Source organism: Papaver somniferum, chromosome 1 (genome assembly GCF_003573695.1).
Source record: "Papaver somniferum cultivar HN1 chromosome 1, ASM357369v1, whole genome shotgun sequence".
NCBI lineage: Eukaryota > Viridiplantae > Streptophyta > Magnoliopsida > Ranunculales > Papaveraceae > Papaver > Papaver somniferum.
Window position 1 is genome coordinate 71,608,422 of NC_039358.1, and position 26,817 is coordinate 71,635,238.

The 26,817-nt window shown below is 37.0% G+C and overlaps 1 protein-coding gene across 1 annotated transcript; it reads left to right on the forward strand.

Moving 5' to 3' along the window:
- The first annotated feature begins 4,334 nt into the window (after window positions 1-4,334).
- Window positions 4,335-8,547, forward strand: LOC113330273. The gene is made up of 11 exons (XM_026577125.1): window positions 4,335-4,819; window positions 5,462-5,778; window positions 5,886-5,978; window positions 6,066-6,156; window positions 6,269-6,362; window positions 6,482-6,579; window positions 6,774-6,956; window positions 7,047-7,160; window positions 7,291-7,367; window positions 7,474-7,518; window positions 7,637-8,547. The coding sequence occupies exons 1-11, from the start codon at window positions 4,556-4,558 to the stop codon at window positions 8,229-8,231; spliced, it is 1,971 nt and encodes a 656-aa protein (XP_026432910.1). The 5' UTR covers window positions 4,335-4,555; the 3' UTR covers window positions 8,232-8,547.
- Window positions 8,548-26,817: the final 18,270 nt, after the last annotated feature.

Genomic DNA, 26,817 nt, shown 5'->3' on the forward strand with positions numbered 1-26,817 from the left:
TAAAAAAAACTGAGATATAAATAACATATACATGTAGAAAAATAGAGTAGCGAGTAGGAAAGTTTAATAAATAGAGATTTGAGAACGCAAATCGTCAGAGGAATAAGCATCGCCGCACCATACTATTTCTGTCGCTCGGTAGATCATATATATGTTTATTTTTTTTTACAATTTATCATAATGGCCAACGTATTTGTTCATCCACTTGGCGTACAAATTTTCCGTTATGGCAAATATCATAGGAATATTGCCCTAAGGTTATAATTGAATCATAAACTTTGATTTTAGGTATAAACATCAGATGACTTCCTCTCCTACTACAGTGATATCCCAATTCACTATCTGAAATCAAGGACGCTCATATAAACTTTCCGAGCAGGTCACGGCGGCTCAAAATTGGTGCAAGTACGACAAACGCCACAGTTATTTAGTATAGATGCTTGAAGAAACAATTAAACTAGTAAGCTCATAACACAACCATATACTGGTCCCGTCCCACGAAAGAGATCTAACCGGAATTTAAGCAAGCTATCACATGCATGGTCCTAGCAGCCCTCCGTTCTGATATGGTTGGTTTTGGCACAACAGAGAGAGGAAAGTCAACTGTTTAATACACTTAAGATAGGGTTGGCACGTATTTTAGCAGATTATTAAAGGATTGAACAAAGAGATCTTCGTATATTCTCAAACCAAATCAAAAAAATCAACCAATCAGGTAAGCACGTAACCAACATTTCAGGCTCAGTAAACCAATACTGGCAGCATCATCAATCTTTTTCTACTCTTAGGTTTCACACTGTCCGTATTAGAATCTCTTACGGATCCTATTCTTTTGTACCTTGAATTTAACTTTGTTGTGCATATAATATTGTTCTACATGAGAGTCTGACTTTCTATTTTAATGGATTTCTCTATCAATTATTATCTCAGTTGAACATGATTGTAAGCAGCTTCTAGCCGTGTTTACAGAACAACTCCACCTGTATATTTTGTTTGGTGGAGTTTTCATTACCATTTCCTATTTCACACTTTAGTGGATATGGATGGAAGTAGGATCAGATTTCCATAGCTTCATGAAGCCAGAACTGAAAGCAGCAAGAGGAAGATAAACTTGGTACCGGGACATATTTGTCAAAATATTTACAAATGGAGCTAGTCCGCAAGTACGGACAAATGCCTCCACTTGCCCACTTCATGGCTTTGCTCTTAACTAAGCTACTCATGCAGTTGCCTCACCTGCCCACCTTGGCTTTGCCCTTGACTAAGTGACCACATGCAGAAGTGTAGTCGTAGGAAATTTTCTTACGGGGTTCACCGGTGCAATTTACTTTTAGTTCCACAAATTTGTAAGACATTGCCATTACTTGGTCATAAAGCCGTAATACATACCTCTTGATCAAATATTGGCTCTTATCCTACATATATTTTTTTTTAAAGATATGTTGAACTAAATAGTATCATACAACATCATTCCTCCCCAAAGAGAGTTTACTTGAATAATACGAGAACTAACCTTATGGAACTTGGACTTTGTCCTTGTAGCATAGCATATATTGATAATATGTCAGCACTAGATTCGGATTTGTTTTCGATTTGAGTTTGCCTTCACCTGATCTAGCTAGTAACCCTACTCCTACTAAAAAGGTATGTCCTCTACTAGGCTCTAGGCATGTCTTTTTTGGATTCATTTCCTAAGTTTTCCGGCAGTATCTTGTCAGGGGCTTGTCCCAGGTCCCAACTGGAGCGAATACGAAGGAACATATCCTATGAGAATGTGAAGTCATAGATGATAGACCGATACACATGGATTGGACTCTCAAGCTATGCAAAATCCTCTTGGAACAATAGAGTATCTATCCATCTTAAAAGGATAGCACTGTGTTTAAGGATTCAACTAAAAATGTAGAAATCCTCATGGAATGCAGTGTATTCAATAATGTCAGCCCTATGTTCTTGCTCTTCCAAGAGCAAATCAAGATACTATCATGAGTTGCATTGTTGGCATGATTTAGCGTATGCTAGAGGCTAGGCTAGAGCTAGTTAAGAGAATGTCAAGTACACCTATCAGCCAAGCACACTCCGACACGTGGACATAATACCTTGATATCCAAACCGTAGGCTTTTACGTTTTTTATTGATAGATCCCTAGAAAGTCAAATTCATCGAAGAATATGCCCATTTCCTCAAGATCTCGAAAGTCCAAACTGACATCGAAGTATTTTAAGTTCTCAATTACTTAAATACCCTCGGTGACTTAATTCAAAAATAGTCAACGATTTACTTTTATCTTTCTTTTTTTAAATGATCATCAGACTCATCCCCCCATTGGCTTTACCATAGATGCTACTAATACTTAAAGTCTTAATCAACTTTTAGTGATTACAAAAACATTAATCTCCTGCATCAAAACAAGTAATTAATCTACTCCCCTCCTGTGCATTAGGGTTGCAAGGAGCATGCATAATAGTCATAGGGGTCGAGGATGGAACTTGCAACCAATCATGCGTATAAGTGTTTTCTAATTGAATGCACATTACTATCATCAATTGTACTTATATTATAATCTTTTATTTCTGAAATTAAATGTCAATTGAGGAGACATTTTTCTAGAAGAAAAAAAAAATTGTTAACAGTTATCTGATTTACAAAATTCCAATCTGCATTTTTTTTAATGGAGGTGACATTTTCTTAAGACAGTGCTTGGTAAACCTATCTAGCTTATGTCAACCCTAGAAGAAAATTAGATGTCGATAAGTGTTTGAATTAGAACATACTACACTTGCAGAAAGAGTTTCGTTTAGGTGACAAGAATGCATTAATCATCCTATTTTATTCTGTTATGTGCTCATTGTTTTGTGTTGTGTACGTTTTCGTACAACTCATCGTAAAAGTCAATCAACTTGGTAGTGATAATTCATCAAATACACAGAGTATTGTTTCCGTATATTGGGTTACATATGGCATAAGTGTGTAACCCAATCAGAAGATCCTAGGAGGATTTGGCATATGCGGCATATCGCGCTGTTGTTATCGGGTTAACTTCCAATGGCAACTCTCGAAACCAAAAGGCTGGAAACTAAAATTACTAGGCACCACCAATATGTAGAACAAAAACAAGACTTTCTAAACTAGCGTTGGAACACAGTTATATCTAAATCTGTAAATATAGCACCATTCGGTTAAGTATAGTGCACTACTTCCATTGTATATTCGTTACCAGTACTATTTTCATGTCCTGTTCTTAGGGAATTCTAATTAAATATTTTCAAGAGACATCTTGTGTATATGAGACAAATGGCTTTGTATAACCTCTCTTGCGTATATGATGGCCTTCTATAACTTCTCTCGCGTATATGCTGACAAGTGGCTTATATGACTTGTACAACTTAGCTGACATAAAACACTCTTAAACATGGGAGATGATACCACACACTTTTCTGTTTGAAATTCTTCTTCGTTGCAGCACAAGGCATTATTAGTACCGGAAATTTGACTTTTCTTTTTAGGCAAAAGTAAACTGCATAAACTCATTGTGCAGTGTTGACATTTAGATATTTAGTAATTGTTGTTGCGAGTTCGCGACTATGAAATATTCTTCTGCTGCATTTTCTCATAACTAGTTCAACCACTATCAGTGATGTGAGATCGATGTTGTAAACTAGTTTGACGTTATGCAAAACACTTGCAAAGAGTAGACAAAAGAAAAATACATCGGAAATGTGTTTATATCTTGAAACCGTCCATGCAGAAAAAGTCGCATCTTAAAATCTTGGTTGCCATGAATGACATAAGACTCATAGAGCGAGCTTTCAAAAGTGGTTCAACATTTCAGTTATTTATACATCTATTAATTCTGCTGATGCTGCTACTTTTGCTTAGCCAAAGGCTAAGCAGCAAAACTGTGAGCTAGTAGGACGAGCTCCCCCATATTAAAACACTGGCCTGAACCCTACACAGTTGCAAAGTCGCCTCATTGTCACCACCTTGCCACTACCAGTACTACCACACCAAGTGGACTGACACATCCACATTTCTCGTTTCTTTCTAAAATCTGTTCAGACAGTATTGGCATAATTTTACTTGCAAAAACCTAAAAACGTTTGACATTTTTAAAGTCAACTAACAGCTAAGGTGATTATTTTTTTATTTTCATTTATTTTTGGTAAACAACAAAAAAAAAAAAAAAAAAAAAACTCCAAAAACTCAAAACCAAAAACTCAAAGCTTTAGAGAAGTAATGACATCATCAACCAAAAGTCCACATCTAAGGCGGGACATCCAAAATCTCCTCTCTTCTTCTTTCTGTTTTAAGAAGCTCCCTATTCAGACAATCACCTGACTCTCTCCCTCTCTCTCTTTTTCTCTGCATTCAATTCTATTCAAATTTCAGGGTTCAGGGTTCAACAACAACAACATAAATAATCAGGAATCTCTACAACAAGAATCGATCGGAAACTCAAGAACGAAGCAATCTTTATTTCCTCCAAGATTCTTTCCGTTTAATTTACGGTGGAGTTAATCTAAATTAAGTCAAGATTAGGAGAGTACTTGGAGTCATGGGAGGAGTATGCTCTGGTGGGGGAGCATCTCCTCAAGGTTCACCAGACAGATTCCCCAGAAGCCCAAATTTTAACGGAGTGTTTAAAAGGGGTAATTGTTTCAAAGATAAAAGGTTCGCATCATCTGACGATTCTGATTCTGATGGTTCCGATTTTAGTTTTGGTGGTCAAAATGGGAGGAAATTCGATTGTGTTGATCTACTCTTGTGTTCTCCACAAAAAATTTCAGCAAGGAAGGATAAAACAGTGAATAATAAAAAGGTACTCTATTCTATCAATTTGTCTTTTGTTATGGCTTTGTTATTTGGTTTGCCATTCACATGATCAGGATCAAGAATGTAGGAATTCTTTAGTGTTCTTGCAATTGATTCGTTGTCTTGAACTTAGTGCGAAAAATTACAAACATAATTCAGCTTCTGCAAATACTTTAGGCTAAACTCTTGTTATAGATTTCATAAAGAAACGTTTGCGTTACAGTCTAGATGATTATTTTTCAAATTCAAGGGAACAGTATCTAGAATATTCGGACCAAAATCATCGATGACATTGGATATAACAATTTTTTATAGAAGGGATGATGATAGAATATTGCAACTTGTAGTTCAGAAAAATGATTGTTAGGTAGATAGTCAATTCACAAGAGTTTTTGTTACAATTAGACACGACCGGTTGGACTTTGGTCAGACCTCATTGACCAGTGATGAAATTACCCCTTGGGCAAAAGCTTTTTGCAGTAAATTTTGATAAGGGGTGAATGTGAATCTCAATATGGTTTGATCATTTAGTCTTAACTTGCATTAGAGCAACAGGATGAGAAGGAGGAGCATGGCGAGATTCACAAGTTTGTAACTTGTTTTGACTATTTTACTGCAGTTATTAATCTTAAGGATATGGCTCCTGCAGGTATCAAAATCAGTCTCGTCGGATGGCGTAGTTGTCCAAGAGCAGACCGGTGAGGCTCTAGACACAGCTGCAGGAACCGTGCCAAGGATGCGATCCGGAAGTACGTATGTGCGTGGAACGTCATCCCGAGAAAATGATGTTTGTATTCACGCATTTGAGATTGCTAGCACTATCACAAAAGGTGCAAATATTTTGAAATCTCTTTCAAAGGAAAACATGCAATACTTGAAGCAAAGGATTCTACAATCAGATGGAGTGCAAAGATTGGTATCCACTGATATGGAGGTGTTGCTAGCAATTGCAGCTGCTGACAAAAGGTGGCAAAGAAAGCTGGATTTAATCATCCCATCTTGTCCTGTATGCATATAGTGTGTTTTTATCAAATTCTTGATCATAACTCTTCATGGTTCTTTGACTTTTACAGGGAGGAGTTTGCATCTTTCTTGAGAGCGATAGTTCGGTTTGGGAATCTATGTAAAGCTCCAGAATGGCATAATCTAGGCCCCTACTTTCAAAAGTAAGGTATATGCTATCCACTATTCAGCAGTTTTAAGTCTCAGTTGCTCAGATAGTAGTTCTCTAACAATCGGGTTACGCATTGCAGACTGGATTTAGATGGTATCACTTACAAAAAATCGAAAGAGGAGGCAGAATCTACCATGGAGGAACTTGTGTCTTTAGCTCAAAGTACTTCTGTAAGTCTAGTTTATATAAAAAAAAAAAAAACTACTGTCAAGAACTAGATTGTTTAACCAGAGTCTGGTTGGATATCCCAGGTCAAGAACTAAATTAGCTTGACAACTGCAGGAATTATACCATGAGTTGCACACACTCAACAAATTTGAGCAAGATCATAGACGAAGGCTTGAGGAAGTAGAATCCTTGCAGCTCATTGGAAAAGGTTAAAACACTTGTATGCATTTTCTTAATGTTCTGTAACATACTTTATACTTTCTCTCGGGAGATAATCATGCAGAACTATTTTGCTTATGATTTCCATTTTTTTATTGTGTCTTACAGAGGATAGTCTTAGGTTGCTCAATATGGAGCTGAACCACCAAAAGAAGCTTGTAAGGAATCTGAAAAAGAAATCTCTTTGGTCGAAAGATTTAGAAGAGGTAAATTTTTGCGAACAAATCTTCTCTTTATTACTAGGAATACCCAATTTACCGGAGAAACTATGTACTCCCTATAGCGTCCTTTGCACTATGACAGGAAGTATTCTTCTGTTTGTGAAATATGGCGAACATGTAGTTGTTTCTGATGAATATAAATATTCTCAAGAGTACTAATGACGTCTTTTCCATTGCAGGTCATGGAAAAACTTGTCGAGGTCGTTAAGTTAATACATCAAGAAATCTCAGAAGCCTTCGGCAATACCTCTTCAACAGGTATTAGCAGTGGACCAAATCAAAATTCTCACAGATTGGGTCAATCTGGTCTTGTGCTACACTACGCAAACATTATCAATCAGATAGAGAGCATATCATGCCTCGTGAGTATCTTAACTTGTTCCTATTTCTTGTTTCCTTTTCATTTATGCAAGCTAACCTTTACTGGTGTGTTTGTCTATTTTGTCCACTAGGTTTCTCATCCTAATTCCCTTCCCCCTAATACAAGGGACACACTCTACCAAGGATTGCCGCCTAACGTTAAAGCAGGTCTTCGGTCTCACCTACAGTTGGTTGACCCAATGAAGGTAAATATTTCAAAAGCGAGTAATTTCCTAGCATTCATGCAATCCTCTAAATGTAAAACATCGACCACGCTATTCTACTGTTGGTCCTTGCATTTAACTGATCTTATACTCGTTGATGTGCATAATGCAGTTCACAGAACTACAGATTAGAGCTGAGATGGAAAAGACCTTAAGTTGGCTTGTTCCTTTAGCTTCAAACACAACAAAGTAAATGGAATTAGTTTCTCGTACTCTTGGTGGATTAGTGTATTGATTGCTCTAAGTTCCTAGCGTTACTTCTCTTTTCTTATGGTGTCCTGGTGTTTTGTTGCAGAGCTCATCAAGGTTTTGGATCAGTTGGAGAATGGGCTAATACTTGGTTTGTTGACCTTGCCATTCCAGCTTTCATTTTCAAAAATTTCTCAACATAATTTCCGTTTTCTGGATTTCATTTACTGGACTTTGCTTATATTTTTTTTTTTGTTGTTGAATAACAGCAACACTTTCAACAAGAGGCCGAATATCCAGAATAACAGCACCCGACTTCAAACACTCTACCACGCTGACAAGGAGAAGACAGAGTTATGCATTCTTGAACTAGTTACATGGCTTCACCACCTAATCAGCCGAATAAGGCAAAGATATTACGGAATCAAGCCTTTAATGCCCGTCCGATCTTCAAAACCAAAGAAGAATTTGGTTTTACGATTACGAATTCAACAAGACCAACCCGGCAGCAATGCAAGTTCAATTGCTGATGCTCCACCTTCTACTAGTACTAACACTAGAATCGAAAAGATTCACCAACTTCCTAAACAAGACCAAAGCCTGTTGCAACATGCTGGCATGAAAACAATCTCAAATCCTGGAATAAGTAAAAGTCAGGATTTGTCAACAATGGCAAAGGGAAAAATGAAGGTAGAGGAAATGAGACAAACAAGAATGAGCCAGAGTTGTGACCAGACTCCAACTTCGAGCAGAGATGAATTAATGATGATGAGGTTAACCCAAGATTTGGAGAGCACTATTGCAAGGACTAACACAAATGGTAAAGTTCATCCTTTGAATCAACAAGACAATGAAACACCTTAAAAAAATTCAAGTTTTTACCAATTTTCTTGACGTGAATTTTGATTCATTTTTTTTTTTTTTTTGTATATGTATATGTTTACATATATTATTGATGGGATGGGGGTATATCTAAATACAATAATCTGATCCTTTCTTAATTTGAACGGACAAATTGAGTTCACTTAAAATGAAGGGAGGGATATTGATGTATAGTGTTAGTACTGATTGAGTGTAATACTGAGTGTTTTTTGGTTGGTAAAAACAAGAATGAACTTGGCTAAGGAGGGAATGTATATCTTGAGAAAATAACAAAATGAAATGGCCGATTGAAACTGCATGTTGCTTGGACCATATGAATGTGCTGATTGTTCCTTGTTCTTCTTTTACCGGCTTTATCATTTAGTTAGCTTTTAGCAGTGAATTAGGAAAATCATGGGTCCTTTCAAGATTATGCTTGTGATATTTTGCCTTGGGAAATTTATCATTCTTGCACCATATCTGGCCCAAAATCATAAGAAATATTTGGGGACTGCTTACATTGTTAGAATATGGGCATCCAACTCAAAACCAATTGGCAATGAGTGGAGAGGCTCTAAGGATTATAAACAACATGATCTTAGATAACCCAGACAATGTCGGACTAATAATCTCAACACGCCGCTCACATGTAGCCTTGTTGGGTCTAATATGTGGACACAATAAATCGGGTGACACAGAGTAGGAGTATAAAGGTACGGTCAAACGACTCGACACAAATAGCATGCTCTGATACCATGTTAGATATGGGCATCCAACTCAAAACCAATCGGCAAAGAGTGGAGCGGCCCTTCCTTATTATATTTAAGTTGAAACAAGAGATGTGGGACTATGGTCCTTCCATACGCCCCCTCACGTGTAAGGCCAGTTACTCGGCCTAACACGTGCACCTACGTGCGTGTGGTCACGGGTGTGCAGGTGACATTCAGTCACGGTACACCCCACGTACAGATTCATTCGGCCACAATGGCCAAAATCGGCCCTCGCTTTGATACCATGTTAAAGTCTGCGGGCATCCAACTCAAAACCAATTGGAAATGAGTGGAGAGGCCCTAAGGATTATAAACCGCATGATCTTAGATAACCCAGACAATGTGGGACTAATAATCTCAACACATGGTATCAGAGCAGGCTATTTGTGTGAGTCTCATTTGACCGCACTTTTACTGCGCGTCACCCGATTTATTTGTCCATGTGTTAGACCCAGCAAGGCTACACATGAGGGGGCGTGTTGAGATTATTAGTCCCACATTGACTGGGTTATCTAAGATCCTGCAGTTTATAATCCTTAGTGTTAGAGCATAGCTCGGTTGAACTTACCAAGCATTGGTATGCCAAGTTTGGTTTATTTTAGTATCAAAACTCATCTAGAGTCGTTTGATTAAATACCAGAGTCAACTTCGTTTAGGTTAGACTGTACATATTGTATATAATACTCGAATGGACAAACATTAAGGAATGATATTACGAAGTATAACGCTTATCTTTTGAACTTCTTAGATATGACGTCGACATAATCTTGTATATAGTTTTATGATTATGTGAATGGGTTATGGTGAAGATTTCATCCTAAGAAACAATGTTTTACATTTGTTTAAAGGAAGTACATTCATGAACTTGCTTCATGAATCGAAAGGGAAATCAATAGGTTTTTTGGTCTGGCTATTCATTGCATATTCTTTGGATGACCAATATGTGTGAGTTGGTATAACCGATCTTAACTCAGGTTATGTATCTTGGTATAACTGATCACAATACCTAGACTTATGATTTGGTATGAATGGTTCTGGTAATTGGTGTAACTGATCCTAAGTAATCACCATGAGATGGTATGTTCGATCCTTGTAATTGGTGTGACCGATTCTGGTAATTGGTGTGACCGATCATAAGAGTTGTGTGACAGATCCATGTAGTTGGTATAACCGATCCTAGTGACTGGTATGACCGATCACAAGTAGATACCATGTGTAAATGGAACCGATCCTTGTAATTGGTATGACAGATCCTAGTGACTGGTGTGACCGATCACAAGTAGGTACCATGTTTAGGTAGAACCGATCCTAGTAGTTGGTATAACCGATCTAGACCCATGTATGTGACTTGGTAGGACCGATCACAACTAACCATTGTGACTTGGTATGACCAATCACATAGTAGTCTTGGAAGTCTGATAGAACCAATTCTAAACTTGTTTGGAAGTATGGTAAAACCGATTCTAAGATGCAAATCCATGTAGATATGGAATAAGGATTTGCAGTGTAAAGATGTCAACATACTTTTAACACGAGCAGTAACTCTTATCATTTATTGTTCAAGGATATTCCTTGGTACTCAAGGTGATTCTATGCCAAAATAAATTAAGAATCTTTTAATTAAGGTTTTTGGTTCTATATGGTATATGAAAATGCGGAGGTCTAACAACCACACCCAACAATTCGTTTGGCAATCTGAGAGGACTTACTCCAATACACTTTCTAGAAAATAAACTAGACAGTCAGACTCAATCTAAAATAAAGTATATCAAAGAGTTTAATATCTCTAACTCTTAATTCAATCCGCAATCAACAAATAGAAATCTGCGAGTCTGATTGAATATAAGAGGAATTACTTGAACGGTACCAAAGACCAATGTTCAAGTGTCAATCAATGTATATCAACAACCAAAGGTTAGATATTCTAATTGATTGATCTTAATGCACAACCTGTGATATTTCAATTAAATAACAAAATATAATGCGGAAAAGAAATAACACAGACACCAGAATTTTGTTAACGAGGAAACCACAAATGCAGAAAAACCCCAGGACCTAGTCCAGATTGAACACCACACTGTATTAAGCCGCTACAGACACTAGCCTACTACCAATTAACTTCAGACTGGAATGTAGTTGAACCCTAATCAATCTCACACTGATTCAAGGTACAATTGCGCTTCTTACGTCTCTGATCCCAGCAGGATACTACGCACTTGATTCCCTTAGTTGATCTCACCCACAACCAAGAGTTGCTACGACCCAAAGTCGAAGACTTGATTGACAAATCTGTCTCATATAGTATAGTCTATATGATTGAATAAATCTGTCTCCCACATAAATGCCCAAGAGTTTTTGTTCCGTCTTTTGATAAGTCAAGGTGAACAGGAACCAATTGATAAACCAGACTTATATTCCTGAAAAACAACCTAGTATTATAAATCATCTCACAATAAACTTAATCGACTAGCGAAACAAGTTATTGTGGAATCACAAAATATGAGATGAAGGTGTTTGTGATTATTTTTTTTATCTTGCCTATCGGAGATATAAAATCTCGAGCCAATTATTTCAATTGTACTCAACACGATAGAAACATCAAGATCAGATCACGCAACTACAAAGATAATAGTTGGGCCTAGCTTCACAATCCCAATGAAGTCTTCAAATCGTTAACCTACATGGTCTCGATAAGAAACCTAAGGTTAAAGGAGAATCGACTCTAGTTATGCAACCAGTAACATACATGAGGTGTGGGGATTAGGTTTCCCAGTTTCCAGAGTTCTCCATTATATAGTTTTCAAATCAAGGTTTGCAATCCAAGTTACCTTGGTAACAAAGCATTCAATAATCACCCGTTAGATGAAAAACCTGATTCAACCAAGCTAATATCTTTCAACCATTAATTAGATCGAACTTAGCTTGTTACACACAAATGAAATGTACCCTCATTTAGGTTTATGTAACCGTACCTAAACGTGTACACCATGTTGGTTCACAAATAGTTAACTGAGGTTAGCCATATGATTACTCTCATATCAACATTATTCATCTCAACCATAACTAGTTCAAATGACTCAAATGAAACTAGTTAAAGAGTTGTTCAATTGTTGTAGAAACCACAATTGAAATCAAATCGGTTTGATTCTCTTGAATCAATCATGAACATTATAGCCAAAGATTGCATTGCTTATGATTTAAATGTTTAAGCTCATGAACTGACCAATTTGACAAAGTAACTAGCTTAAGTATGCGTACGGGTATGCGTACTTAAGCAACCATATTTGAGTTTGTTCAGTTTCCAAACTCAGCAGAAATTTTCGGTTCGAAAACTTCCGCCAGTATGGTAACTAGTTTAGGAGTTTGTAATTCCCAAACTCAGCAGATATATTCGGTTCGAAAACTTCCGCTAGTATGCGTACGGGTACGCATACTTATCTTTTCTCCTTCACCAATTTGGTATACACACATATGCATACACTTGGTTCCCAGTTTGTGGATTTATACACTAATGTGCGAACACACTATATATGCTTATATCCAAACATGGATAAATTCTCAACTCTTTATTTCAATCATTGAAACATTCTTCTATAATGACAATAGCCGTTTTCACACACTATTAGCATCAAAGCAATTTTCAAGATATTGAAATAATCATTATCAAAACATTCCAAGCCTCTATCAAATGATTGTATCACACAAACCATGCAAGATGTTACTCGGCAATCTTCTCATGATATAAGATGAACTTGGTCGAAGCGAAATCTTACCAACACATATTTCGAGAAATATGTAAGCGAGATATACTCAGCTCGAAATATCAAATGTGTATAGAGAAAACTATATCGTAACACGACTTATGTCTCAATATAGGAGATAGTAGAAATATACTTTCCAAGTGATAGATGAGTTCAAGTCTCCACATACCTTTTGTCGAAGAAGTTCCACAAGCTCCCCTTAGTAGTTCTTCGTCTTCAAATGATGAACTCTGTGAAATCTAAGCTCAACTACACTATCTATGTCCTAGTACGAGACATCTATAAATAGGCTAGAAATCAAGACTTATAGTTTTGATCACTAACATTGACAAACATGCTTGAGATAGAAACGCATGCGAGTTCGACAGAGCAGTGCTCTAACAATATCCCCCTTTGTCAATTTTAGTGACAAAACTATCAATACATATGGATTAGAAAATAGATAGAAATTGTAGCTTCTCATCTAAATGCTTGATCTCCTTGGAATCTTCAACGCGACTCGAAATCTTCGTCACTTCCAAGTACTCCATGATCCTAAAGGTTGTAAGTTCAGCATCACAGTTGTTGAAGATCCGTAGCGATAATAATGAGAAAACACAATGCTCTCAATCATTGTTATACGGTGTCATAGTATCATTACACAACATCAAAGTTCAATTGTATCACAACTTTGACAACAATAATATGGTGATATGTATCACTCCCCTTAGTCAATACTTAATCTCAACATGAAAACCACTCCCCCTTACATAATGATCCGTAAACCATATGTATTTGTAGTATCACACTACACATTAATTCTCCCCCTTTTTGTCAATATAAATTGGCAAAGGTACGAAAACTAGTGGGATCTTCACGAAATTTTCACAGAGATAGTTCATGACCAAAGGAGAATACAATTCCAACTAATTTAGATGCCATCATAAAGCCAAAGCTAAATGCATTCATGAAGGAGTTTATAAAGATACAAGATAACCCCTAATATTCCACAGCCACACTCCCCACAAAGATTTGGAAATTAAGCACAAGTTCAAAATGAACTCTCCCCCGTAAAATGTCATTCCCGAAAGAACAACAAAGGCGACCTTACTTTCACAAGAAAAGAAGGATTCCTTTGGACATAACCAAATCACATGAAAACATGAATTTGAGTCCAAAGTATTCAATTGAATTATTCACAAAAGAATTCATGATTAATCCAATCGAAGTGCACAATTAAATTAATCACAAGAAAACTCATAATTAACCCAATTGGAATACACAACCAAATTAATCACAATGTGATCTATTCAATTGCTCATGATCGACCTAAGAGAACTTACGGAGCAACAACTAAACTGACTACAAGAGAATGATCAATTCAGTTGGTCATGCTCAAACATAAGGAACCTTATGGAGCAACATAGTATATGCACAAAGATGTGGATCGGAGATCGACCAATACTGCTGAATAAACAAGGATTCATACTATTTTCCATCACTATTTGCACAATGACATATAATAGACTTGATCCTTGTAAACAAAAGTTTTATCCTTTCTTCCATCAAAACAATGACATAAAAGGCTTTAACTTTTGTAATGTCAAAAGTTCATTCTATCTTCTATCAATACATTCATACTGATATAATAGAGATAACTTTTGAACAAGTATGGGACAATCACAGGTTCACGGACGTAAACAACATATCCCATAAAAGTTTACAATATATAAAACCATAAAGATTAAAATTGCAAAAATCATCTTCCAAAAACTTAGAATAAATAAATCTAAAAACATAGAAGATGAAAATCGTTGGACATAGCTATGTGTACTCACAATAATGGATATTCCAAACCCCTAGTTATTCTTCAAGAACAAGAAATAAATTCTCTAAAAGAAGATTTACTAGACATTGAGACCTCTGAATAATTCTTTATCGTCCCCGAACTCCTTGTCGTCAACGGCCATGGGAACATAAGGTTCATGGAGAAAGGAGTCAATTCCAACAAACCTTCTAGGCTGATGATGTCGAATCAGGGCCTTCTGAATTTCGAGAGTTCTCATAACAAAAGCCTTTATTTGCTGAATCTCCTTCCTTGCTTCCTTCAACTCTTCAAGAACATCAGAAAACTTCTGAGAATTTGAAGGAACAACTTTTGGCTTCCTCACATTCCTTCTTTTTCTTTTCAAAGTTGAAGGTAACAAAGATTATTCTTTTTCCTTCATGATTGATGGCTTAACAATCATATTAACATCTTTTCCATCAAAACACATGATGCTTGGAGTCTCCATACTTGTATGGGTTTGTGAGAGGAAATCACAATTTAAACTCAACAGACTGTCTTAAGATGAAAAGAGTTTCAGAGAAGAAAAAGGAATGTAGCGTTACGAAACCTTTTAACCACATAGATTCACACACACTCAATTCACGACCCTAAAGAGAGTGGAATTGACGAGAATAACCCTCTTTTATTAAATGCACATGGAAGTCCCTTCCAATATCAAGTAGATATAAAAGAATTCCAAAACATACAACAAAACTAAGAAAACAAAAATAAAAGTTTTTTTTTTCTTTTTAAGCCTGAGGTGTGCACAATCTTGTCTCTTTTTGATCAGGCACATGAGACAAGATGCACTAAAACAATACAATCAAGTTGTACTGTGATGAACAACAATTTGTCCACCATTTCCTCTTTGAAAGGAATTCATAGAGCCATGTCTATCAAATTATTTAGACCATACTCTTTTCTCTAGTGGTCTTGACCTATCTTTGGAAACCAACTTCTTTGAAGAGGATAAAATCTTACATACCTCAGCGGTTTTTTGAACAAGTTTGAGCTTGTTTGCTAGGCGATTTGCTCTTCGTTGAAGTCTCTTGACATGTCTCATCTTGTGTTTATACTTGTAACACTTTGAAAGTTCATGACCCTTGAGTGAACAATAAGAATATGTCCCCGGATAAGATGATTCAGACACACCAGATGTGCAAGATGCTAGGCACAGAGTGCAACCTGAAAAATCAGACATAGAGTTTCCAACAGAAAGGTTAATTTCTTCTTCCAGATTGGTTGAGTTTTCTTCTGGAAGAATATCAAGATTGATGTATGTATTGCTACAATTATCAAAATCAATATCTTCACAAATAAGTGCAACACTTGATTTTTCGTCTTCGTTGGAATCATATTGACCAGACATTTCATCAAGGGTTGCAACAAGACCTTTGTTTCCAGTGTATTTTCTACGGTTCGGACACTCATCGCAAAATTACCAAAACCTTTACACTTAAAGCACTGAGGCATATCATCATCATCAGCCTCGTCAGCATCCTTGTTTTTAGGAGGAATGTGATTGTGAGGTTTAACTGACGACTTAGGTTTGTCTCTGGAGACCCGTTTACTTCTATTAAATAGAAGATCTCTAAACTGTCTTGTGATCATAGAGACTGATTTTTCAAGATCTTCATCTGATGAATCAGTCTCAGAAAGATTATCCTCAGAGACATAAACACTTTTACTTTTGTCAAGTAATTTAGTGTTCCTTTGTGCTTTGAAGGTAACATTCTTTCCAACTTTGGATGTATGCTCATGATCAAAGATCTTTAGCTTTCCAACCAGCGTATTTCTGGAGAGAGCATCAAGGTTATTTCCTTCAACGATGGCATGCTTCTTAGAATCATATCTAGATGGCATCGATCTGAGAATTTTCATCACAATGTCCTTTTCAGGAATAGTCTTACCTAATGCGAAAGATGCATTAACAATTTCAGACACTTTGTGATCAAACTCATCAAATGAATCTTCATATGCTATACGAAGGTTTTCCCAATCAGAATTAAGGTTTTGAAGCCTAGCTTCCTTTTCACTGGTATCTCCTTCAAATACGGTTTCTAAGATATCCCAAGCATCTTTAGACCGAGTACACGTAGTCACATGGTGCTGAAGATATGGGATAATGGCATGTATGATGGCATTCAAACCGTCGGAGTTTTTCTTTGCAACAAGTATCTTTGCAACATCGTATGCACCAATGTTCTTTGGAACGGTTGCATTACCTATTGCCACAACGAGAGCCTCGTAGCCATTAACTACGTAAACCCATGATTGAAAATCACGCGCTTCAAGAAAGGCACGCATAGCAATTTTCCACCACAAGTAATTTGAGCCATCGAAGACTGGTGGTACGTTTATAAAGATAACACCTCTGTCCATATCAGATCGCTACAAACACAGACTTGTAAGGTCTTTAATGTGTTTGCCTTCTCTGATACCAATTGAAAATACGGGGGTCTAACAACCACACCCAACAATTTGTTTGGCAATCTGAGAGGACTTAATATAATATACTTTCTAGAGAATCAACTAGATAGTCAGACTCAATCTAGAATAAAGTATATCAAAGAGTTTAATATCTCTAACTCTTAATTCCATCCGCAATCAGCAAACAGAAATCTGCGAGCCCGATTGAATATAAGAGGAATTACTTGAATGGTACCAAAGACCAATGTTCAAGTTCAATCAATGTAAATCAACAACCAAAGGTTGGATATTCTAATTGATTGATCAAAACGCAGAACATGTGATATTTCAATTATATAACAAAATATATTGCGGAAAAGAAATAACACAGACACCAGAATTTTGTTAACGAGGAAACCGCAAATGAAGAAAAACCCCGGGACCTAGTCCATATTGAACACCACACTGTATTAAGCCGCTACAGACACTAGCCTAGTACCAATTAACTTCGGACTTAACTGTAGTTAAACCCTAATCCATCTCACATTGATTCAAGGTACAGTTGCGCTCCTTACGTCTTTGATCCCGGCAGGATACTACGCACTTGATTCCCTTAGTTGATCTCACCTACAACCAAGAGTTGATACGACCCAAAGTCGAAGACTTGATAGACAAATTTGTCTCACACAGAAAAGTCTATATGATTGAATAAATCTGTCTCCCACAGAAATACCTAAGAGTTTTTGTTCCGTCTTTTGATAAATCAAGGTGAACATGAACCAACTGATAAACCGAACTTATATTCCCGAAGAACATCCTAGTATTATCAATCACCTCACAATAAACTTTATCGACTAGCGAAACAAGTTATTGTGGAATCACAAATGATGAGACGAAGGTGTTTGTGATTACTTTTCTATCTTGCCCATCGAAGATATAAAATCTCGAGCCAATTATTTGTACTTAACACGATAGAAACAACAAGTTCAGATCACGCAACTACAAAGATAATAGTTGGGTTTGGATTCAAAATCCCAATGAAGTATTCAAGTTGTTAACCTACAGGGTCTCCAGAAGAAACCTAAGGTTAAAGGAGAATCGAATCTAGTTATGCAACTAGTAACACACATGAGGTGTGGGGATTATGTTTCCCAGTTGATAGAGTTCTCCGTTATATAATTTTCAAATCAGGGTTTGCAATCCAAGTTACCTTGGTAACAAAGCATTCAGTAATCACCGTTAGATGAAAAACCTGATTCAACCAAGCTAATATATTTCAACCGTTAGATCGAACTTAGCTTGTTACACACAAATGAAATGTACCCTCATTTAGGTTTATGTAACCATACCTAAACATGTACACCATGTTGGTTCACAAATAGTTAACCAAGGTTAGCCATATGATTACTCTCATATCAACCTTATTCATCTCAACCATAACTAGTTCAAATGACTGAAATGAAACTAGTTAAAGAGTTGTTCAATTGTTATAAAAACCACAATTGGAATCAAATCGGTTTGATTCTCTTGAATCAATCATGAAAATTATAGCTACGGTTTGCAAAGATTGCATTCCTTATGATTTAAATGTTTAAGTTCATGAACTGACTGATTTGACAAAGTAACCAACTTAAGTATGCGTATGGGTATGCGTACTTAAGCAATCAGATTTGAGTTTGTTAAGTCTCCAAACTCAGCAGAAATTTTCGGTTCGAAAACTTCCGCCGGTATGCGTATGGGTACACATACTTAAGGTGACTAGTTTAGGAGTTTGTAATTCCAAAACTCAGCAGATATTTTCGGTTCGAAAACTTCTGCCAGTATGCGTACGGGGACGCATACTTATCTTGTCTCCTTCACTAATTTGGTATACACACATATGCATACACTTGGTTCCCGGTTTGTGGATTTATACACTAATGTGCGAACACATTATATATGCTTATATCCAAACATGGTTACATTCTCAACTATTTATTTCAATCATTGAAACATTCTTCTATAATGACAATAGTCGTTTTCACACACTATTAGCATCAAAGCAATTTTCAAGATATTGAAATAATAATTATCGAAACATTCAAAGCCTACATCAAATGATTGTATCACACAAACCATGTAAGATGTTACTTGGCAATTTTCTCATGATATAAGATGAACTTGGTCGAAGCGAAAGCTTACCAACACATATTTCGAGAAATATGTAAGCGAGATATACTCAGCTCGAAATCTCAAATGTGTATAGAGAAAACTATATCGTAACGCGACTTATGTCTCAATATACGAGATAGTAGAAATAGACTTTCCAAGTGATAGATGAGTTCAAGTCTCCACATACCTTTTGTCGAAGAAGTTCCACAAGCTCCCCTTAGTAGTTCTTCGTCTTCAAAGGACGAACTCTGTGAAATCTAAGATCAACTACACTATCTATGTCCTAGTCCGATACATCTATAAATAAGCTAGAAATCAAGACTTATAGTTTTGATCACTAACATTGACAAACATGCTTGAGATAGAAACGCATGCGAGTTCGACCGAGCAGTGCTCGAACAGTTTGATTACCAGAAATTAATGCATAGCTCTAGAGAATAAAAATTAGTAATGTGCATTACTAATTGGAGACTCTCTATTAGAGATTTCGAAAATATTGGAAAAAGCAATTATTGGAATTAGGGAAACCGAATTTGCGCATTCATTGCATATCTTGAGAATATTTTCGATTTTGGAAATTCCTTGGTATCCAAACATCCTTGGTCTATGAATACCTAAGTATACATTTTTAGCAAACTATCCTAAGAGCCAGGAAAACTTCATTTCTTGTTGTTTCCGGTCGAGCTGTTTATTCAGAGAGGAAAATATCCTAATTAGGTGAAATCTCTTACGACCGCTCGTTTAGAGACTTCTGTGGGATCAAGAATCTCTACTACCGTTGATGGGAAACTAGATAATTGCAGTGTTATTAGTTTTGATTTGATTTGATTGACTAACGGTTGTTGAAACTTTGATTGCACCTAGCTAGTTTGTTTATTCTTGAAAATCTTCTCTTCTGACATAAGATTCACTCAGACTAGATCAAAGTATCGACGAGATCTTTAGAACTGGTTTTAGATCTAAAGACATCTTGTGATAATACATTGTTAACAAACTCCGTTCTGTGCGTGATTGATCACAGGAGATTCAAGTGGTGTTTTGCAGGTATTTGAAGGAAATAAAAGATTTGAAGACGAAGAATAATTCTTATTAGCTTGCGTATCTTGTGGATATAGTGCACAAACCTTTATCCAACTAGAATCAGTTTTTTTTTTTGATACGCGAAAGCCGGAACCAAACCCCTACCCGAACCCAGCCAGTTGGACTGGCCCCACTGCCAGACCCAACACTGCTAAACCCACTATACAACTAATCTAATACAAACCTTTACGGCGGCGGGGATTGAACCCCTGACTTCCTCCTTACTGGATTTGATGGGATACCACTGAGCTATGCTCTTGGATCCAACTAGAATCAGTTTATCTTTGATAGATCTGATTGATTATTTGTGTGAGATCGACATCACTTTATAGTTTTCTATTTGAGATCTATATCGATTGATTGCAAATCTAGACTTGACTATTTGGGTAGTTATTGGATAGATTGATCTAACTAGACAAAGGAGTTTATCATATTAAACATAAGAGTCTTTGTTAACAACTCATCATTATCTTGTAGCAAGATTGATTAGAGTGGTTACCAAACAGATTGTTCCTTTGCTGTTTGGAATACGATCCAAAGGACTTGCTATTCACGTGCGTAACTTTAGAAGTCGAAGGCGCGCGCAGGGATACTGAGGGAACTAAGTAGCTATGGATAGTCTGCTTGGTCTCAACTATACGAAGTTGGTTTAAATTTTGTATAGCGGCTTAATTATAAGAGTATTCAAAACTGTACTAGGTCCCGAGATTTTTCTGCATTTGCAGTTTCCTCGTTAACAAAATCTTGTCGTGTCATTTACTTTACTTTTCCGCATTATAATTGTTTTATTATAATTAAAGTAAATTGCATTTGTACGTTAATTCCTAATCACTTGATATTGATCCTATAGTAAATCAGTTTCGGACTATAACTATAATCAAATGAATATCAAGTTGTCGTATTGTCTCGACTTTGTCCTTAGACGATCACACTTGGTATCAAACTTATAGGTTGAAACAAAAAGATTGTGGTGTATTTGGGTACCCTCGTATTTTCACTTAGGGTCTCTCCACTCATTGCCAGTTGGTTTTGAATTGGATGCCCATATTCTAACATAGTACCAGAGCAAGCTAATTGTGTCGAGTTATTTGACCGCACCTTTACTCCGCGTCACCCGATTTATTATGTCTCCGGTTCACGTGTTAGACTCAACGAGGCTACATGTGGGGGCGTCTTGAGATTATTAGTCCCACATTGTCTGGGTTATCTAAGATCATGCGGTTTATAATCCTTAGGGACTCTCCACTCATTGCCAATTGGTTTTGAGTTGGATGTCCATATTCTAACACAAATTTTTGGTTACACTACCTGATTTCAGGTTACTTAGTGTCAGGGATAATGTGTGTTGTAGTGGTAGCAATTGACTATGTTACCCTCTAATTTGAGAACCTAATATAATTCAAAAAAATTTAAAAATTACTAAATCAATTTTCTACTTCCCCATCCTTCTTCCATGGACCCTGCCCATAAAATTTTTTTTTTATCAAACCTCAGTGTTCTTACAAAGAACAAATCGAGGTTCGACTAAAAAAGAAATCTAGTCAAACTTGAGTGTTGTTCTTCAAATACGACGAATGGATCAAAGTTTGGCTACAATTTTATATATGTGCCGCATAAACTTAAATTAATTAAACCCAACTCTAATTCTTAAGGTTAGTTTATTTAACCTAATCTGAATATTAAAAATTTGATTATTCTACGAATGCTAGCAGGATGGTTGTTTTTCGCCGATCGGCGTCTGGATCTATCTCGGCCCCTGTACGAGTCAGATGTCAGGCAAATCTTATGGTTTGAGTCAAATCTGATTTGTGATATGGTTCAGACCCGTTGGAGTTAGTGAATAAAATACCCCTGACTCATGTGGCTAAGCCACTGACTCGCATATCTTTAAGTCAACTGAGTCAGATCTGACTTCGAAAATAAACACATTGAATCAGATCCAGATGAATCAGGTGATTTCAATGTAATCCACATGAATCAAATTCCGATGAGTCAGATCCAACCAAGAATCTTTGACTCCTAATATAAATATAAAGGCACTTTAAACATGTACATCAATGTATCGATAAGGGCTTTAATTTTTACTTCAAAATTTCTATTTCAAATATTGGGCAGTGCCGAAAAAACGCTTCGCAAAGGAGCTGCTTATTGGCTTGGCTTGCTCAAATTTACGTGGGCTTCAACTTTCAAAACATACCGCTGCAAAATTTGCTTTTCCAGCTCTAAAACTATTGTATTGACCCCACAGTCACTGCCACATATGTATGTGAACCTGTTAAGTGTCAACAATTTAGCTTCTTCAAGAGCTTGATCACTTTATTTATGTAGATCCCATGTTTGACAACCAAGAACCAACGTTATCGAAATCTATAACTAATTAACTAACTCTAATGACCAGCAATTAATGAGGTATACATAGAGATATTGAATTGGTTAGGTCTGCTGCACTTCATTATGAACTGCCACACTAAACTAACTTCATATAATATAATTCAAACCTTTAGGGGTCACCCGAAAGGATTTAGAGACCATCAATTTATACCCAGCCAAAGACTCTAGTTAAGGGGTACCCTATATGATATTGAAGTTACATAAATGCCCTTCTGGTAAAACTGTATAAAAACCAAATCAAAAAAAATTCTACTCATTTCAACTCTTCTTCTTCCAGTTTCATATTATCTTCCGATTGTGGAAGAAAAAAAAACTTTCCCTCGTTCTTGTGTTCAACCGAAACATCGTCGCGAATCGTAAAATCAAAACATCGTCGATTCGTTTATAAAACAATGGATAAGGGAAATGAAACCCACAGACCTAGAACCAAAAACGTTGCTCGGGGTATCGATCCAAAGATTGGGATTTTAGCAAGAAATAAAGAAATTGTTGCTGCAAATGAAGAAGAACGCGAAGAAGAAGTACCCGTCGATGTAGTCGGTGGTGGCGATTCCGATAGTCAAACACTTCGTCAACTTCAAATGGCCCCAATTAGGTAAGAATCTATCATTTTTGGGGTTTATTTCGCTTTAATTCGACGAATCGAGAAAAAAAATTTCAAGGGTTTTCGGTTATTTATCCAGATTCGGACGATATTCATGCTTATTTACTTCCGAATGTAGTCGTGTTCTTCATTTCTCAAGAACATCGACAGTATTCGGGAGAAATATTTGATGGTTATCGGCCGAATATTGTTGGCCATATCTTCCTGGATACAAACTGGTAATAATCGGTAGTTTAATGAATTTTTTGGCTCCCGAATATATTTAAGTAGACACACAGTATTCGGAAGTACACTCACTATCGAATATATATATATATATATATATATATATATATTGAAAAAATCTCAAAATTTCTGATATGGGAAAAATCCCATTTTGGGGCCAGTATTTATTCGGAAGACAATATAATGTTTTATACCTCCGATTGTGTAGGATAAAATTTTAGAGTTTCTGAACTCCAGTTGATGAATATTCGGTTGTAAACATGTTTAGTTATATTCCGATTGTTTTTCATTCGGGAAAAATATGTGTCTTCTTACTTCCGAATTTGTTCATTCGGGTTATAGTTGTGTACTTTGTCTTCCGATTGTGTAGGATGAAAAATTTAGAGCTTCTGAACTCCAATTGATGCATATTCGGTTGTAAATATTTTTAGTTAGCTTTCGATTGTTTTGTATTCGGGAATAGTATGTGTCTTCTTACGTCCGAATGTGTACATTCGGGTTATATTTCCATACTTTGTCTTCCGATTGTATAGTTTGTAAATATTGTTCCTTTCTTTGTTGTTTAGACAAAGTCGAGAAAGGAGGAAGAAAGTGACATCTAGTGCTAGGAGGGAAAGGAGTGCCAAAGATAATTCAAGTGCTCAACAAAGCTTACAAGAACAAAGCAGTCAACAAGGAGTGCAACCAAGTGATGAACAAAGTGTAGAACAACAAGGAAGTGAACAAGGGGTGCAACCAAGTGTTGAACAAGCCGCTCAACAAAGTGCAGAACCAACTGCTCCACAAGTTACACCCCACCATGAAATTGAACCAGTTGATCCAGTTCCAAGAGTAGAAGAAGAAGGACAACCAAGTGGTACCCAAAAAGACAAAAAAGGAAAAGATGGTGTAAAGAAGGATATTGCTAAGAAAGCATCACATCTTGTCCCTCAGCACTTGAAGAAGAAGGGTATTCCAGCAGGCACAATCCTTGGGCTACCGGCGGATGGAGGAAAATTGTTATTTGGATACAAAGACTCATGGGCCAGAGAAATATACGAAACCGAGGTAATAAAATTACTATTTTTTATTAATGTATTGTCTATGTGTTATATCGTAATATTTGTATTAAGGATTTTTTTATGTACTTTAATAGGATCATCAAGATGCAGTCCGTCTACTCAAACCTACCGCCGCACCAACAAAAATGCTTGCGTGGCCTTTATCCGGTGAATGTGAAAGGTTCAAGTCAATTGTTGCCAACTCGGGGTTAGCTAATGCCGCCGAGAATTTATTGTTGTAACATGATCGTGTGGGCACAACTTTCCATATGCCGTTTGGGGAGATGACGATTACCCCGGATGATGTTGTGCAGATTCTTAACCTTCTCGACCAAGGCACAGCTGTGAAGTTTAACTACACAAAGCAGTTAAGTTGGGCACAACTTTATGCTCTAACTAAAAAGTGTTTAGGTTGGGATGAAGAGACAACAACAACAGAGTTTAGGAGGCATGCAAGTTACAGAACAAGACAGATCAACATTACAGCTTTGATGAATATGTTCCGAGGCACCTTGGAGAAGGAAAAGAATGGAACGTTAACTGATGAGCAAGTGAACCACGCTGCCACCGCATATCTCCTTTGTGTATTGGGATGTGTCATATTCCCCAATACTTCTGGCAACCGGATTTACGCCAACCTTATACAACTTTTGGATCCTCTCCATGAAGTCGGTGACTATTCTTGGGGCACGGCATGCCAAGCATTCTTGATGGAAGAGTTGAGAAAGGCTTCGAGGCTAGGAACCTGCCAAGTTGCCGGGAACGTGGCTCTATTGCAGGTTTTTTCTTTAACTCTATAACTCACTCTATAGTTATTCGGTATACAATACATATGATGCATTGATGCATATTCATAACTCCAAACTATGCATATTCGGGAACTGTTACTTAGTTTTACTTCCGATTGTTTAGAATCGGAGTTTAGTCTTGGGGAGTTACTGCCGAATATATAGGCCAAAGTATTATAGGTTACTGAACTCCAAATGACACATATTCGGTAGGAAATGATCCATCTCTTTTTCCGAATGTTGGTTATTCGGTGGCTAGGTACTTATTTTGTTTTCCGATTATATATAATCGGAAATAATGTTTGGCAATTACTACCGAATATACACAATCTATTTACTAAAACTTGGTTTCTTATGTATATAGGCATGGATCTATGACCACTTCCCTATCCTGAAGTTGGCCGGAGAGAACCCGGGGTGGTGCAAAGGTACTCCTAGAGGAACAAAGTATATATTTGAAGACAACCGTTCTAGGACAAAAGAGCAGCAATTGATTCGCATGAGGGAGATTTTGGACCAATTGAAGGCCTCGGACGTATGCTTTGATCCATACAAGGAAGATCGAGCCAGTGGGCATATAAATGTTCGGTCGGAGGGCACCCCACATGATATGTGATGTATAACCCCTCTAGGGTGATGCGACAACACGGGTATATACAACATCAACTTGTGTAGGAAATGGGGGATTACTACAAATTGGAGTTGGAGTTGTGCTCTTCTAGTGGTGACAATCTCACGATTGTTCACACAGGCCCACCTACTGTTCTTGATAATTGGGATAAGAGGAATGACTTCATTATCGACACTGGTAGACGAACCACCCGAGGTAATGAAAATTCTCCAGACTATATGAGTTGGTATAACAACGTATCACATCCTTTGGTTATCCGTGAAATCAAATCCAACACTACTGCGGCGGGTTCAAGTTATAATTGTATCATCAAAGACAAACCAGCTGGTTATGATAGACTGGTGCGTGTTCTTATATTTTTGTTCATTTTATATTATTCCTATAAATCTTAGGTAATTACCGTTTGATGTTATGTCATTACGTATAAAAAACAGGTGAATTGGTTCAAGCGTGTTTCCAAAATGTTAATTGCATGCCTGAAGAGCGGAGATCCCATGCCAGCTGAGAAGATCAAAGAGGCTAGAGACCTAGTTGATAATATGGATAACGAAGATTATGCTTCCCAGTTTGGGGAGAAAGTCACGAAGAGGCATCCGCCCAAGGTGGCAGTATCAAAGACGGGTAAAAGAACTCGAGCTTCATCGAGCGCTGAAGGTGCTCCAACTGAAGCTGCTCCAACTGAAGGTGCTCAAACCCGTGGTCGTGCAAGACTGGGAGGTAGTCACGGTCGTAAATTAAAGAAGAGCATATAAATGACAATGATTTGTGTTATACATTCGGGACTTTATAAGGGCCAATATAGAAGGTTGGACAACCCATATTCGGAAGTTTGGGTAACTGAGTTGACTTCCGATTATTGCAAGTTCAAAATTTGAAAAGTATCAGTTTTTCCCAAATTCTGATTTTTGGGCCATCGTACATTCAGGACTTTA